This window comes from Galeopterus variegatus, unplaced genomic scaffold, assembly GCF_000696425.1.
Source record: "Galeopterus variegatus unplaced genomic scaffold, G_variegatus-3.0.2 Scaffold132, whole genome shotgun sequence".
In the NCBI taxonomy this organism is placed as follows: domain Eukaryota; kingdom Metazoa; phylum Chordata; class Mammalia; order Dermoptera; family Cynocephalidae; genus Galeopterus; species Galeopterus variegatus.
The window spans coordinates 230,438-247,448 of record NW_007726243.1 but is presented as its reverse complement, the minus strand read 5'-3'; the positions used below and the strand labels follow the sequence as shown (position 1 = coordinate 247,448).

The following is a 17,011-nucleotide window of genomic DNA, read 5'->3' as shown; positions in this document are numbered from 1 at the left end:
CACCACGCTCAGCCAGTGAGCGAACCGGCCATCCCTATATGGGATCTGAACCCGTGGCCTTGGTGTTACCAGCACCGCACTCTCCCGAGTGAGCCATGGGCTGGCCCAAGGCTTGTTTCTAATAATCAGACTACTGAAGGTTCTTAATGTGGTCTGTTAATGACCAGGCTGCTGATTATTGATATATTATATAGCTAATATGTAGTATAACAACATATAGTTAAGTGTGTGCGCACACGTGTGTGTGTGTATATGACGGGGGTGTTTTCTCGTAGGGGGTCTTATCCAGCACTTGTTCCTTTTCTCCCTGTCCCATTTAGCTGCTTCAGACCTTGACTCAGAAATCTAAGAACTATACGTAAATAAAGAGTTAGTCATATCTGGAAAGTTCAGAGTGCTCGTCTCACAATGTGAGGGACACCCACAATTGGTTGCTCAGTGAGGCCATTAGATTTCTTTTTCACCTCTGTTTCTAGAGAATTGAGATGGCTGGTTGCCGTGTGCCCACCATGCTCTGTTTGATTCCTTCTAGATAACCACACTATATATTCAGGTTCTACAGAGTTTTTGTCTTGTTTTTCCTTTCAGTAACTGCTGAGTTTTGCTCATAAAACTTAGCTTTTCATTTCATGGGTAGTAAAAAGAGTTCTGCACAGATGGCCTAAAAAGAAGTTAATGCTGACAGTTCTTCACATGCCCTTCTTTCTCCCACATAGCTTTCCTCATGCCTGTGCTGAAGTACGAAAAGAGGCACACAGACCGCTTCTTAGTATGCAGTGTGTTAAGTGTTTATCCTCGTCCACTTATCACATGGAAAATGGACCGTACACCTGTCTCGCAAAGCAATACAGAAGAAGATGGGTCTTTGGGTCCTTTTTATATTAACAGTACACTGAATATTACAGGATCAAATTCATCTTATGAATGTGCTATTGAAAATTCACTGCTGAGGCAAACATGGACAGGGCGATGGACAATGGAAGGTAGGCTCCATGGGACTTTCTGCATAAAAGAGGTTGGGAGGTAACGGGGATTGGTTCACAAGGAAAGAAAGGAAAAGAAAGGAAAGAAAATCCATTTGCGGCAGTTAGAACACTGATTCTGGATTCATAGGGTTAATTCTAACTGGCTGTATTATATGAAACAATCATTTTTACTTCTGAGCATTCATTCCTCATTGATGAAATGAAAATTATTTTTACTTTGGTAGGTATTTATGAGTTGAATGAGAACATTTATAAAACGAAAAGAAGCAAATCTATTCATGAGTATCACTATATTTCTCTATGGTTCATCCTCCAAACAGGATTTTCTGCCTGCATTGCACTTTAAAAGATCACAGGAGAAGAAAGGACCTTAGCAGGTCGCAAGCTCTGATTCTTCCTGATTTTTCAACTAAACAAAAAATTAGTTATTATTAATAGCTTCCGTTTAATCTCTACGTAATTTTGACCCAGTAATCTTTATCCAACACTTCTATCATGGCATGATCAGTTTTTTTTTTTTTTCCTTTTTGTCTTTTTTTTACTGACCGGTAACGGGATCGCAACCCTCGGTGTCGTGCCCGCACCGCGCTCAGCCAGTGAGCAGGAACCGGTCTCCACATGGGATCCAAACCCTCGGCGGGAGCGCCACCACACTCCCAAGTGGCGCACTCTCCAGTGCGCCACCGGGCCGGCCCCATGATCAGTTTTTAACACTCCTTCCTCTCATTTATTTGAATAAACCCAAACTCTGATCAATCTCTATATCTATAACCTACTGTTTAAGAAAATATTAAGGGAAGAAAAATTAATTTGATATATCCCTATATAATTCTAAGCAAAATTATTGTTTTAGATTTCATTAGTAAAAAGGCAAAAATTTTCTGTAAATCTTCCCTGTTTGGGGAAAGTGGAGATTAATTATTCTTTCCCCAGGATTTCATATTCTTGAAATGCTTGCCAAAATAATACTGAAATTCTGAGTGAATCACCAACTTCACATGAGCCCAGTGTTAAAGGCATGAGCTCCAATGTTCATTTTCCATCAGCCAGGCAGCAATGGAAACATGGGAAAGGGTTGAAACCATAAATATTAAATTGTGAATATTTTCTTTGGAGAATCATAATTTCTCATGTTTTTTCAGAATTGAGTAGCTGAAGCATTAACATTTCCTTAGGCTCAGTACCATTTTGTCTTATTGAGAATTTATTATGTGCCAAACTGTCACTCTCAGACTGTGAACATAAGAATGTGGGCTCTTATTTCTGGATCCACAGCATTTTATACAAACACGTAAAAATAAAACTAATCTGGGAACATAGCATGCAATGGGAGTGATTAATTCTGTTTACCATGGTTGGGCATGAATGGGGTTGTTACAGAATATAGGCTTAAGGAAGATGCATAAGTGCAGAATTAAAAGAGTAGTAGGAGATTCCAGGAGAACATAGGCATTCCAGGTAAAAAGCATAGTACATACGAAAGCACAGAAAAGCAAAATTGTCTGCATTTGTGAAAGTATAAGGTAGTTGAGGGTGAAACTAGAGTATCAAGAGATGAACCTGGAGAGGGAGGGGCCAAAAAAACAGATGAGAGGCCTCCTACATTTTGCTAAGGAGCTTGAAGTGGGTCTGGAGGTGGAATTTGAAGCATCAGTGAGATGCCGGATTTGCATTTTAGAAGGCTTGCTCTGGCATCACTCTCCCATAAGTGGACTGGAATGCAGGTGAGTCCAGAGCCAGGAAGAACAATCTATGGCAGTCCATAAGGCCAGTGTACAGGACTACAGAACGGGCAAGCCGGGAACACCCAGCAGAGCCTCTCTTCTGAAAGAGCTCAATCCACTGGGGGATTACAGGATTACAATGCAGGATGAGAGACTTTGTCTAGATAGGGAGATTGAGAAGTAGTTGAGTCAATAAAAGTAACAGAGACCCCTAGGGAGTAAGTAGAGTAACAAGAGGGCAGTGCTGGGGAACACCAGCCATTGAGGAGTCAACAGAAGAACATCAACATAGAAAGGCTGGGAACTGGCAGTGACATTCCCGAGTGCTTACTGGCAGGCTGTAGGAGTTAAAACCCAGGTTGCCACCTCCCTACCCGACCCTGGCTGAGCCCCCCTTGAAGACCTAAATTAACCTTGCTGGGAAATTTTAAAATAATGGTAGTAAAGCTTTTCTTTCAAGAAACTCCACAGCACAAATATCTAATTGCTTTTTAAAAAGGTATTTCCAAAGACATCAAAATTAGTCTTCCTTCCCTGCTTTCTAAGTGTAACTTAGAAAAATTTGTTAAAAAATGTTGTCTTCACTGATGTTTCTTTTTCTATTCTGTTGTTAGACAGCCCTCATAAAATGCAAAGGGAACATGTTCCCCTCTCATGTCAACTTGTAAACAAATTTTTTCCACCAAATCAAGACTTCAGAGTTACTTGGTCCAGAGTGGAAAGTGGGACTTCCTCGGTTCTGGCTTGCTATCTGAGCTCCTCACAAAATATAATTATCTATGAACCCCGATTCTCATGGAACAAAGAGCTGATCAACCAGAGTGACTTCTCTATGACTTTGACAGATCTTCGTCTTGCAGACAGTGGGGAATATTTATGCAATATTTCTTCAAGTGAATATACTTTACTTACCATGCACACAGTGCATGTAGGTAAGTTGTAAGTAGGCTTGCATAATGGGTTTTGGCTATAGCAGTAGAGGTTTGTGACTATCAAGCAGGGAAGTTAGGTTGGCTTTTAAAGAATACTTTACATTAGTACTTCTCAAAATGTTATCTACAAGGATACTCCGGTCAGGATGGTAGACCACCCTCCCTCCTTCAACCACACATGAGTCCTGTGTTGAGAAAAAATAATTACTCCCACAATGTTTCCTTTTCTGGGTTTCAGGGCTTCAGAAATGAAGACAAATCTGTATATTTTGGTGAGTCTGTGGGCTGGGTATCTTCAATTCTGGCTCACCACTGTGCCCATTACACAGGCCTGGGTTTCAGGGTTGAGGCTGTAGGCATAGTAGGAAGTTAGAATTGGGGCCCCTCCAGATGCTGGGGAGACATGGCATTGTCTGTGAACGTGGTGGAAATAGTCACCATACTACACAACATTTGAAGCACTGAGTATGCCTGATTCAGCTCCCTTTCAATCTCTGTTGATAGTTAACTGGCAAAACTTATCATTTAAACTATTTCTAGTCAACTTACCAAAGAGCCATTGAGTTTATACTCATAAATTTGGCTTTCTAGGTGAGTTGGTTGGTCCCCTTACCCTTAAGCTGTCAACTTGGCATCATGGGAGACCATGATAGCTCTCTTTCTACCCTTTAATAAAGATATTTGAGTCAGTGGAACATATGTTTCAGAAATACTTCTATCATTCCAGTTGTGAAAATTTAGAGGAATAACAGATTTGGAGGTTTGGTGATTCTATGTATGAGTTTTAGAGGTAACAGCAGAGTTGTCCTTAGGTTATATGGTCTTCAAATACACAGAAGCTTCTAGACACTGAGTGATAACACTTTGTAGAGCTATCACTTTAAAAGTATACAATGAAAAACGAGGGATGCATTTGAAGCTCTTATTTTTCTCCAAAATAAGAGTGTCAGTTTTATGTAAAATACAGTTAAGCCTGCATTCTATTTTTTAAAATGTTGCCTCATGTCGGATTCACTTTGGAGTATAGAAAAATAATCGGAAAGAAATGGTCTGAAGACCACACATGGCCTATCTTCCTAACCAGATATCTAATTTTTGGTTCACACAAAGCGAAGCATCAGGACAATTCCACCTCTGACAAAGAAAAGAGGATTTTCAGAACCTCTCATTCCCAAGTAAGCACTGGCCAACTGGGACTGGGTGAGGGTCTGTCCACACTGCTCCCCAGGAAGAGGCCTGTAGCAGGACCACCCTCCCCCACCCGCAGCAGCACAGAGAACAGGGCAAACAGTCCTGGAACCCTAGACATCACCCTTTCGAGGAAACCTGGTCTTCTATTCTGAATTGCCCTTTTCCATTTGCTGCCTTGCCCAGGACATTTGAAAAGAAGACCCAGTTGGGGGGAAGGGGAGGAGTATGATTTCTAGAGTCTAGATCTGCTCAATAAAGGTTGCACTGAGCTGAATTAAATTAAACAATTCTTGCTAAATTTTGCTGCTGCATCAATATGTGACCTTGGGCAAATCTCTTTACAGATGGGGGAACTGAGGGTCACAGAGAAATGGAGAAGCAGCTCTACTTCAGGGTTTTCTTCAGGAGGAAAAAAATGCACATGTAAATATTTAAGAAAGTCACCTTAACATTTCTACTTAATGTATCTGTGTATGGGATTAGAGAATGACACAAATAGGTGGAGAGATTAATGTATTGATTGCAAAACATTATTAAGCAATAACAGCATAATCATAAAAACTGATGTTTGTTATATTAATAGAGCTAATAATTTTAAAGAACCCATAAACATTTTTCTCTCCTGAACTGGCCTCTGTACTCTAACACTTTCTCCCCACTCCTTGGTAGAACATATATCACAAGATTAGTGGAGTTCTGACTTTAGTAATCCAAGGTCTCCAAATTTCTGCCTTCAGAGCTCTTTACTTCCTTTAATACTAATTACAAGAATTCTAGTCTTGACCGAAATGCTAGGTCAGACACTTCCAGTTATTCCTGAGGTACTCCAAGCACTATCTATTATCCCAGTGGTCATCTGTCAGCTGTTGCTTCTCTGATCACCTCTGAACTTATCACTATTCCTCTAGGACACTGTCTTCTCCAAGCCAGTGGTGGACTGTATCCTTCCTTCCTCCTCCAAAAGGAATGCTGGGTTGAGGCTAGTTTGTGGTCCTGATTATCCCTTGGTAAAAATGTGTTGATTCCTTCATGACAATATGAAACAATAGAAACTTAAAATGCATAATAGACTCATTGCTTGTCAAATTTTCAGACACTTTTCTCTCCTGACCCTCACCCCACCCAGTCCCAAACTGATTAATATTAAAGTGTCTGTATGTTTCCCACAATAGAATTACTGAGACCGAAAGTTATTTATGCTCATGACAAACTCTCCCAACCACACTGGACTCTTGGCTTTATCTTTAAAGGGCCTTTTCATTATGCAAAGTGTTTCATATGAATTCTGCCTCCTGCCTGGAATGCAAGAATAACTAGTTTAAAAAATAGTAAACATACTCTACCCCCACCCACCTACCAACGCTTTTCCTTTTTTTATTTGGTGATTTTTCTTCCAGTTCACAGACTTTGTTTCTTTGTTTTATTTAGAACTGAGCCAAGAAACAGCTTCCTGGAAAATAGCTTTTCAAATTTTGGTGTTTTTTCTGACTTTGGTGGCTTTTCTGATTTTGATAGTAAAATTTCGCCATAAATTAAGAAGATGTGTCAATATCATCACAGGTAAAATGGAAAATTTGGGCTCTGTCCCTGGGTGTACCATGTCCTGTGTATTAAAGATGACTTGGAAATATACACCTATACTGTTGCTGGGCGTGTAAATGGATCTGAATTTTCTGGAGAGTCATTTGAAAAATTTATCAAAAATCCTTTAAAATGCTTCCGTTCTTCCACCTAACTCTTCTTCTTGGAATTTATCTGAGTAAGCGACCAGAGGCATATCAAACCATACACTGCAGCACGCTACTATTATTTCTACTTTTCCTACTATTTTCACTAAATAGTAGGGGAACTGATTGATAGACAACCACATGTGCTTTTTTTCAAGAAAAAAATATTTCAGTGTGGCATTAAAATGATAAAGATGATGATCCAATCCTCTTGCATTGAAAAACACCTAGAAAGAAATAAACTACAGCTTTAAAAAGTTGCTTTTGGAGTGATCGGACCATGGTTTCCCATCATTCTCACACCTTAAGATACTTCCTTAAGTCTCTGGGCTTCCTGGCTACTTCTTCCATCGCTGGGTCCTATCCTCTCTTGCTCTGAGCTTAGTTTGTGGCTGGTGCTGCTCAAAACTATATTGTCCTTATGGGTTATTTTATTTTAATCCTTGCTAAATTAAAAAAAAAAGTTTTCTAAATTTTATGTAACAAACCTGTACTACTTACAGTAGTTTAAAATGATACCTTAAGATGCCATGATCACAGGAATTCTTAAAATACTTTGCTTTTATAAACAATTTCAGCTGGAAGAGATCTGGGTAAAACTGAGAACTGGTTTATCTCCATGTTTTACATATCCGGAAGCAGGAATTCAGTTAGCTCAAATGCTAGGTAGGCATGCAAAACAGATCTACGTGCACCATGTAAGGTCACCCAGCTAATTAGTGGCAGAGGCAGACCTACTTCTTGAGCAGCCCTCCCCCTTCCATCATTCCCCTGAGAAGGCTCTGGGGGTCCTAGGAAGTTGAAATAGATCCTATGTCCTTTTCATGTTTTCTTCTGGTTCATATTTGCCTATTGCCTCACTGAAATTAGGGTATTTTGATTACAGCTGAAACATTGTTGAAGATAAGGTTTGAAGGGTGACAGTGAGCAAGAGTTTCACCAATTCTAGGCTGTGATCATCTGTACAAATAGGCAGGCTAGTCCCCTTATGTGTGATGCTGTCCCTTAGCTGGCCAGAAGTAGTAAGAGATGGTAGGTTACAGGCAATCTAAGCTTGTCCCCAAGATACAACCCCTGACCTAATATAAAGGTACTAGTGATCGAATTAGGTTCAAATTATGGGAGAGGGGGTGCCATAAGCTACTCAAGAATGACAGTTTAGTTTCTAAACTGCACAGTCTTTGAAAGTCAGGTGCCACTGGAAAACACATGGCATACTCCAAACCATACCAAGGGGAAAACAGTGCTTTCCCCCAGAGTTAGGAGCAACTGATTTCTTAGCAAACTTAAACTTGAAGTTTAAGGCCGGCCCGTGGCTCACTCGGTAGAGTGCGGTGCTGATAACACCAAGGCCACGGGTTCGGATCCTATATAGGGATGGCCGGTTAGCTCACTGGCTGAGCGTGGTGCTGACAACACCAAGCCAAGGGTTGAAATCCCCTTACCGGTCATCTTTAAAAAAAAAAAAACTTGAAGTTTAAGTTCCCAAAACCTGGAAGGAGGGAATCATGTAAAATCAGCTGCCTCGTAAGGAGCATGACCTTGAATCAAAGGACATAGCCAGACTAGGGTGACCTTACAGGGAAAAACTGGGAGAATGAATACCTGATTTATCTCTTCCCTCTCTGATCTCCAACCCAACTAGGAGCCAAAAGGCTGATGGAGCCCAACTAGGTCAGTAGAATGGGTTCTGGTTCTGGAGGAGCCGACAGAAGATACAGACAAAAAACCATGTCAGGGTATTTGCAACATGGAAAAAAAAAAAAAAAAGAATGTTCTATAGTTCTGCAGTTAATTGGGCTGAAAATATATTTGGAGCTGTTATACTAGAAGCCACAAAACCTCCAGGTCCCTGGTTGTAGTTTCATAGGACTACAATTAATATGTTTTGGCTTTTAATTCCCTTACTCCCTTTTCTGTTACTCTGTTTTAAAATTGCCTTAGTCTAGGATATGTATAAAAGGACCAGGTTTTAGCAAGGCCCAGAAGGAAAGCCTTCCTTGAGAAATGACGTTGTACCCTGTTCCTCAACCACAACTCTCAGCCCCTCCGTGGCTGTGACTTTTCCGTTGTCAGCAGTTCATAGGAACCAGGCCAACACTCCTAAGGAGCCAGGAATTGCTGGTCTGGTTGAACTGCCTTTATTTCTTTCTTTGGAGCAACTGAATCAACCATAAGAATTTATTTCTGTTTCTGACGATGTGGTTTCTACACTGAATGTATTTTTAATGCTGTTATTTTGGGAGAAAGACATGAAATGGGGAATAAGTAAGATGATTCTAATAACGTAATTATATTGAGATAGAAATAAGCAGAATTTGAGTGTTTGCCAAGCTTCTTTGGTGGTTGTTGTTGTTGTTGTTTTTAAAGGTTGTTCTCTTTTTATCCCTGTAGATAGGTCTCATGTCTCTACTGATGAGAGAACAAGCAGTACTAATAAAGCACAAGAAAACATGGTAAGGCATCATTTCCTTTATCAAACCATTTATAGTATAAAGATTCTACTGTGAAGAGGTAACCGAAAGTTTGACTGAATCGCATATGACTGAACAATGCAAGACTTTTATAGAGAAAAAAAGGCAGGGGGATCGCAGGATAATGCAGTGTAAAAAAATACAGTTAGGCTTTTCCCAATGTCTAAATTAAACAGGCTATACTTGCTTAAATAAATGGTGTTCTCATCTTCTATTGTTATTTGTAGAGAAGATCTGAAATGCCATCGTGTATATGACGGTGCTCTAATGTACCTATTCTTCTGATAGAAGCATGAAACATGGGATTGTAAAGAAGTGGAAAGAAACAGACAAAACGAAGAAAAGCAGACTATAGTTTTTGCCCAGAGTCAGATTGCTGACCTTCTGTAGGCATTTCTAAGTTCCTTGGGTACTGATAATTCACTTAAAATTTTTAGTTTGATTGTGTACTTCCTGTTTGCTTCATACCTTTTGCTATTTGTGTGTTCCACTAATCAGAATATACATAAGGACCAGGACTGGGGTAAACTTGTTTTTCCACTGTTAACTCAGGAACATCTAGCAGAGAGATTAAAATTGATTAACAAGACCCAGACGTCATAGCTACTTATTTCATAACTGTCTCATGGGTCTTTGATTACAGATGTAAGAAATAGCTTAAAACTCTTCACCACCACCTTCCACGCCCTGCCAAACACTACCATCATTAAATACTTAAAAAAGGTTATTCTGACTTGAACAGCAGACATTTAGAGTCCATTCTTCTTGGTTCTAGCCTCTTTCAGAATACCCAGCCAGTACAGGAAATGAAGACAGACCGAGACAACACAGGACAAGCATCCTTAATATCTAGTGACTTCATCTCCTGTTTCTCCACCACGTTCCCAGAAAACGTCTTGTCAGACCGGACAATTCTACCACTGTGAATACCTGTACCAACTCTCTTTTTCAGTATCACATTCACGCTTCAAGACATAAGCATCGTTCACTGAACCCCTGCCTGCATTAAGATTATAAATGCCTGGATGCTAAGGATTCCAATTCAACTTAGAACAGAACTGTCTTATTCATTTACATTCCTGTTGCAGTCTGCCCAGGGGTCTACCGTGAGGTTTCCACCAAGAACTCCAAAGAAATGTATCACTAGGAGATCATTCAGAACCTGGTGAACTGATAATGGGTGAGAGAAGAGATGGAAGCAGAAGTCACATTAGCGAAAGGGTTAAAAACCTGGGCCTGGAAATCAAGACCATTGATTCGACAAGGTAGTTTACTCTAGTTTTATACAAATGGTTGTGAGAGTGTAACCAACAAGATTTAGTATGGTGAGTCTTAGGGACACCAAAGAGTGAGAATGTCAGTATCTCCAAGACCACTTAGGGAAAAGGGCTCTATCAATTCAAGAACTGATATCTCTGGAGCTGGGTTATACCTTCCAATACCAGGCTTGCACAGCCAAGTGACCCTAGCCATGAAGATAAATATGATGAACTTTTCTGGCTCAGTTAGCATGTTGTTAATCAGCCTTCTAATAAATTTAGATTTCCATATAAATTTTTATGCAAGGAAAGAATGGAGAGCCCAGCTGACTTGATGATCTATCCTTTTTAATTTTAATCATTAATTTATATGAAAGAAATTATCCAATGTTAATCCTAATTTGTCACTATAACCAGGCTTTTTGTGACTTAGTCAAAGTTTATAATTTATAGGACAAAAACTCTGAATTGTGGTATTCCTGCCACATGATCCAATTTTCTCTATCAGCTGACCTCAGTTTCACAATCCCACACCTTGTACATAGTTTTTGCTATAATGTTGTGACAGGTGTTTATAAACAGTATAGTGTTAGTATAACAGTATAGTATAGTATTAAAGACTCCATTGAAAACAAAACAATTCCTTTGAAGTAATGTTTGCGTGCCTAACGTCTCTTCCACCTGGTAATCTTGGTTCTTTTTATTTAAATTGTGTGCAAATGAAAGAATGGAAACTGGATGTGTGAAGTTTGCTGACACTGATTTTACTGAGTGTGTGTCTGGGGTATGGAGAGATAGTGGCATTCGGATTTCACGACTGGCAATGTGACCACAGCAAATTTCTAAGACAGGTTTTAGATATAGAGATGTTTCTTGGATGTAAATATTGGCTTATTAAAGGGTAATTTCAAACTTATTTTTAGGGAAGATTTTAAAAAATTATTATTCCAGGAAAAACAATCTTAGAAAAGTTACACATTAAACGTTTGGCATTTTCTGATTGGGCTGAGATAGATGTTAAGAAGGAGCCCGCTGCTGTGGATACAGCACGACAGACATCCCTATTGTCCACTCAGGGGCTGTGCTGCCCCTCCTTCCCTCTAAGTCACAAAGCTAATTTGGTTCCCCTTGCTTGGAGTGGCCCTGTTTTTCAGGAGGATCAGCCTTGATCTGTCTGAGCCAACCCTGGCAATTGCATTCTTCTTGCTGCTAGACTGGTTCAGCCCAGGCATGTAAAATCTGGTCAATAGCATATGAGGAAAAGTATTCCAGAGGGTGTCTGGGAAGGTGTTACTTGATTTAAAAAGAGACACAGGATATTGCATGAGGAGAGAATGCTCAGAACTGCTGTGGTCCTCTTATCGTGATGAGGGGCACAAATTTAAAGACCAAAGCCCTCACACTGAGAATGCCAGACAAGAATGAACCTGGGTCCTTTGACACTATTGAGTCCCTGAATTAATCTTAGAGCCACGTGGATAAGCCAGAGCAGAGAGGCAGAGCCACTGAGAATGACGGAGTAAGGATTTAACACAGGGAGTCAACCTTACACATCGAATGAACCTGGGTCCTTTGACACTATTGAGTCCCTGAATTAATCTTAGAGCCACGTGGATAAACCAGAGCAGAGAGGCAGAGCCACTGAGAATGACGGAGTAAGGATTTAACACAGGGAGTCAACCTTACACATCATGGGTGCTGCTGAGGAGGTGGAGGCCAGGCTGCTCCCTCTGCATCTGGTGCTGGGCCTGAGATCACTGTAGGTCAGCTGCACCAGCAGTCAGGAAGGGGAGGAAGGATGAAGGGGAGCCCATAGAATAAACCAGAACCTGTGTCTACTTCCCACAGCCTTCATGGCAATGCTGTGAGTGATCTGCAGAGGAGCTGGTGCCCACTGCCATGGAGCTGCACACATGCCTGTGTAGGACTCTGTGAAGCTATGAGACTGGCAAGAGCCAGAAGAGCTGCAGGTCCAGGGGGCTGTCCTCCAGAGAGCTGTCCCTGATCTCTGATGATATCACCTTTTTGACCTGGGGTAATATTTTCAAATTGACCCAGAGCCTGGGGCCGTACACTGACCTTATGAGCATCAAACAAATAGCTGCTCCTTCACTTTTGCCTGCCAAATCTGGTGCAAATTTCTCTTGTGACCAACTCCAATCCAGAACCACTCAGAGAAAGGCATTCTGGTATGTCCCTCCAACTTGATTAAATTGACACAGTACAGAGCCAGGATGTCACCTATCACTGAATATACTGTGTAAGAAGATGCCTCAGTGTTTAAAGTTTGCACCAGCAGAGAGCCTACATGTGTGCCAATTAGCAATGTTTTACCTAACGTTCAAGGTGCCTAACTGTGTCTATATGTATATTGTAGTGCTAAGAGAAAATTTTATCAACTTCCACCATTAGTGGCTAAAAATATAAATTCACGGATATAGGGATGAACCAAGCCAAGTTCACTAACTTCAGTAATAACCACTTACTAACACGTCCTAGTCCCCATGAAGCATAATTGGTTTAAGGACGTCTTCTATGAACCCTATCCATTAAGAGGCAATGTGGACAAAAGATCAAGCATTCACTCATTTTTTAACATCAGAATATAAATGATTCTTGCATCAATTTAATCCTTCATGTGAAATGTAAGAAGATAGTTTACTTGCATTTGAGGATCAAAACTCGCCATTAACCTTGGAGGCAATGATATTCCCTTTATTACATTTTTTTCTAATCACTTTGTTTAAACTGCTTTTCACGCCATATAGATGTGTTTTTAAAAATGTTCGTTTCAAATTCAACTTAAATTCAATTTTTGGCCATGAAACAGCACCTTCCTTGTACCGCTCCAGTCATCGTCCTTTAAAAGCAGGGGCTGCTTATTCTTCACGAACCTGAAAAACAGAATGTCAGTGTGTTCTGTGAAATTCCCATGACTTTCACCAGTGGAACACATGCCTAGAACCAAACCGAGTCCTTCCCAGAGGTAAGCAAGCCTTAGCCAACTCTTCATTAACTGCAAAGGCAGGCAGGGAATTGAGGCAATTATCTGCATTACAGAAAGCAGACACAGGTACCCCACCCCAAGGGCATGCTCAGTCACTCAATTTTCTGCCTGCCTTGCCTTGCCAGTGAAGGCAGCGCCCTCCTCAGCTGACCCCAGGAGGAGAAAAATTCTGCAGCCACATCACCAATTTGCTCCACAGCCCTGACACACAGTTCTATCAGAAAACCTTTTCTTTGTGCTTATGTCAGTTGAGGGATTTTCAGGCTTTTCAGGCTTTTCTTCTGTGAATGGGAAACAATTAGTCATTGCATTGCCAGGGAAGGTTTTCCTATTCATCTCCGGTCTCTTGGAAGCAATTTCTGCTCCACTCATTTTATTCTTTGTTGGAAATAACTGTGTCAAAGTCTAATGCATGGCATCTGCTTTGGAGGTCCTCCGACCTCCTGCAGCTGTGCGCAATGGCAGCACATGGGTGGCTCCTCCCTAAACAAATCCATTATAAGGGGTTGCAGGGCAGGCTCTGCACAGAAGACCCTACATCCAGTGCCATGACACTTCTCAAATTGAGACCAGAGTTCAAACCACTTAACCGGACCTCTCTATATAGGACTTATCCTTGAGACAGCTATTCGAGCATCAATAAGAAACCTCTGGAGTCTGCCGATGACTCATGCTTCTCATATTTATATCTAAATATCTTCAATATAACCAACTTTTAGTTTCTCCTACAAAAGAATCCTTTCAACCTTTGACAAGGTAGTATTTATTGTTGGCAACCCTATCAACTTAACTAGCAGGGTTATTAGTAATTCATTTATAAATGAGAAAGAAGGCTAGGCATACACTCAATTTTTAAAAAATAAAATGATGGTGCCTGTCTGTGCTAGGAAGTGTGCTTAGTGCTTTACAGGCACTCGGTGAAGGGTAGCTAATGTCGCATTATCCAGTCTCCTTTAACTGCTTCTCCTAAAGCCAGGGCTCACTGAAATACTATGTGTTCCTGGGAAAATCTCAATAAGGAAGCTGAGGCCATCCTGTCCCTACCAAATATTCAGTTCAGTGTTCTTTGTCACTCTGCCACTTTGCCAGTAAAATTAGGGCAGTGGCCTCTACACTGAATCAGAACAGCTGTTTATGGACCACAGAAACAGCGATATCCTTTCTGTGTTTTAGGACAGAATCAGGAATGAGAAGCAGAGAGCTGGAGAGCAGGATTCTTGCATTTGTTCTCCTTCATGCCTCGAGCTTAAACATCTTCCCACAGGTCTCCACGTTGACATGGTACAAAGTCACACACTTATCTATCATGGAAAGAGTTCACTCAGAATTTCAAGCAGATCCATCTGCGCTTTGTTAAATCATCTTTGCTCCATGGACTCTTGACTATTCTACACAAGTGAATCGAGACCCCAAAACTCAGAGCTTGCAAGTTAATATGGAATTAAGCATTTGAGAAATATGAACACAATGTGCATCTCACTCAAATGCTTAGGACTTCATACTACCTAGACACGTATAATTTATTAAAAGTATAACAAGTAAAATATGGGAAGACTGTGTTGTTTTTTTTAAAGTTTTAAATTAGAAAACAAGAGATTTCTTGTTATACCTACGCATGCAATAACATGAGCCCTAAACAAATATTATTCATGAGTTAGAACAGTTGAATATCTGCCATACCTTTCTTTCAAACTCTTTTGCTTTCATCTTGAGTTTATTGACTTGAGATTCTGCTATGTCTGCCCTTTCCTTTGCTTCGTTCAACTCATGTTGCTGCTTCTTATACTTGGAAAGATATTGACTGGCTTGTGATTCCTAGAAAAAGAAAAAGAAATTCCTGTTCCTACATAGTTATTTTTTTTTCCTGCTCTGACATGAGAAAGTTGAAAAATGTAAAAGGAATCTAAATTTCTGAGTAGTGAATGGAATAGCATATTTTCGTATGATTTATAGAGATTCAGACTTTCTAGTAGGCACAAGATCCATTTTTTAAAATTATTCCCTGGAAATTCTGAACCTGGTCAGCAGTTTCCACCAACTGGATGTAGTATAGCTTTCACAGACTTGGTACATGATAGAATAACCACAGGTGTTTGTTTTGTAATCAGTGCAAAATTCTATTCTACCTGTAGGTGAGGGGAGCTTGTCTTTAAAATTATATAGGTCAACAGGTAGTTATTAGTCATAGCAGTGTCTTAGCCCAAAACATTTAAACAATCAATTCAAAATCCCTCAAGAGATAATATTATTAGGGATAAACCAGTATATATGGAACTTATCAATTACATTCCCTGTAGCTATGGATACTAACCCATAGATGGTAAGTACATTTTAAGTGATGGTGGTTTTGTCCACAACCATATCCAGGCTCATCAAAAAAAAGTGTGAACCGTGTTGATGTTCACCCAGGTTTGGTGGGGAGGGAGGTCCCAGGGTGACTCCCCTGCCAAAAGTGTGCCTCGCCTACGTGATACCCTGCTCTTACTAGGATCATTCCTTGTAGTGCATGTGTTTGGGTATAACCACAGGGTTGAGGGAGAGGGCTCTGGCTTCCTGCAGGGAAAAGTAGCACAAATTTTTACCATGGGTGATAATTCTAAATTGAGCAAAACCAGAGAATGAGCAGACTGTAAGCAGAGCTGATCCTCTCTGACAAGCTGCTCGTCTAGCTCGGGCCAATATCTGGGAAATCCATGAGGCTGCAACTGTCCCAGGCACTCACTGCTGTCTCGACTTGCTGCTTGTAACTTTGCACTTTCAGCTGAAGTTTATCCATCAGAGTCTGCATCCGGCTCAGGTTTTTCTTGTCTTCCTCTGCCTGGAATGCATAGGTATGTACGTGAAGAGGATTTGAAGGATCCAGCAGTCTACACTGGGCATAGCCTCATGTGAGGGAGTAAAGGTTAGGAGCCTTTATTAAGCATCATCTGAGAATTGTGATTTGAAAAATGGGTTTGATTCTTCTTGTCCCAAGTCCTAAGAAATTAAACACTAAGGAATAACAGAGTCATTTCTCCTGATCCACCACAGCACACCCCCAGACTTTGCTGAAATGGGTGTTAAAGCCACTAGGTTCAATTTGACCTTCAGCCTGTCTATCTCAACTATGCTACACCTGCCTGAGGTTTCTTAGTAGGAATAAAGTGCATTATTACAAAAGCCTCATAGGCGAAACTTGAAACCAATTGCTCCCTAAACGAAACAACTCTTCCCTTGAACAAGGGCTAATTGACCCTTGGCTTTGGATAATGGAACTATAGGAAAGCTAGGTCTTCTGGAATACAGATGTGGGCATCAGTGGAGAAAATGAGGAAAATTCCACAAGCTGTGGGGATCTTGGTGTGCCCATCCTTATTGCTTCAATTACAATCTGGCTTCGGCTGGAGCAAGGAAATCTGGAGGGACAGTATTTCTCATATGTGCTCTGTGGACCTTGGGTATTCTGGGGAGAAAGGAGGGGAAGCAACAGGTAAACAGGGCTCTGCATGCCCACTTTTCCCATAACCTTTTAACTGGAGTGTTTCCCTTTGGAGCTGTTAAACTTCCCAAAGGAAAAAAAAAAAAAATCCCAGTCTGCTGAGGGTTGAAGTACTGATTTAATCAAGACCTACCCCAGCTGCTCAAATTGTTTTGCTAGCTCTATCTTACCTATTGTACCAAGTATCAACTCCTTTGGTGGCTTTCATGGACCCCCCCCCCCCCCCCCCCCCT

General features: G+C 40.8%; 2 protein-coding genes across 2 annotated transcripts in view; one reads left to right on the top strand and one right to left on the bottom strand.

The window, feature by feature from the left end:
• Nucleotides 1-10,887, top strand: part of HHLA2 (HERV-H LTR-associating 2) — a 47,965-nt gene extending 37,078 nt beyond the window's left edge. Inside the window, exons 4-8 of the mRNA XM_008588787.1 lie at nucleotides 717-983; nucleotides 3,325-3,642; nucleotides 6,262-6,393; nucleotides 8,955-9,016; nucleotides 9,810-10,887. Coding sequence (XP_008587009.1) covers nucleotides 717-983; nucleotides 3,325-3,642; nucleotides 6,262-6,393; nucleotides 8,955-9,016; nucleotides 9,810-9,887 — 857 coding nt within the window. The 3' untranslated portion in view covers nucleotides 9,888-10,887. The remainder of the gene's footprint in view (nucleotides 1-716; nucleotides 984-3,324; nucleotides 3,643-6,261; nucleotides 6,394-8,954; nucleotides 9,017-9,809) is intronic.
• Nucleotides 10,888-12,901: 2,014 nt separating this feature from the next.
• The window catches only part of MYH15 (myosin, heavy chain 15), a 134,015-nt gene continuing 129,905 nt past the window's right edge, over nucleotides 12,902-17,011 (bottom strand). The window contains exons 39-41 of the mRNA XM_008588775.1: nucleotides 16,023-16,118; nucleotides 14,981-15,115; nucleotides 12,902-13,187 (exon numbers count right to left, since the gene is read on the bottom strand). Of these exons, the coding sequence (XP_008586997.1) occupies nucleotides 13,173-13,187; nucleotides 14,981-15,115; nucleotides 16,023-16,118 (246 nt within the window). The 3' untranslated portion in view covers nucleotides 12,902-13,172. The remainder of the gene's footprint in view (nucleotides 13,188-14,980; nucleotides 15,116-16,022; nucleotides 16,119-17,011) is intronic.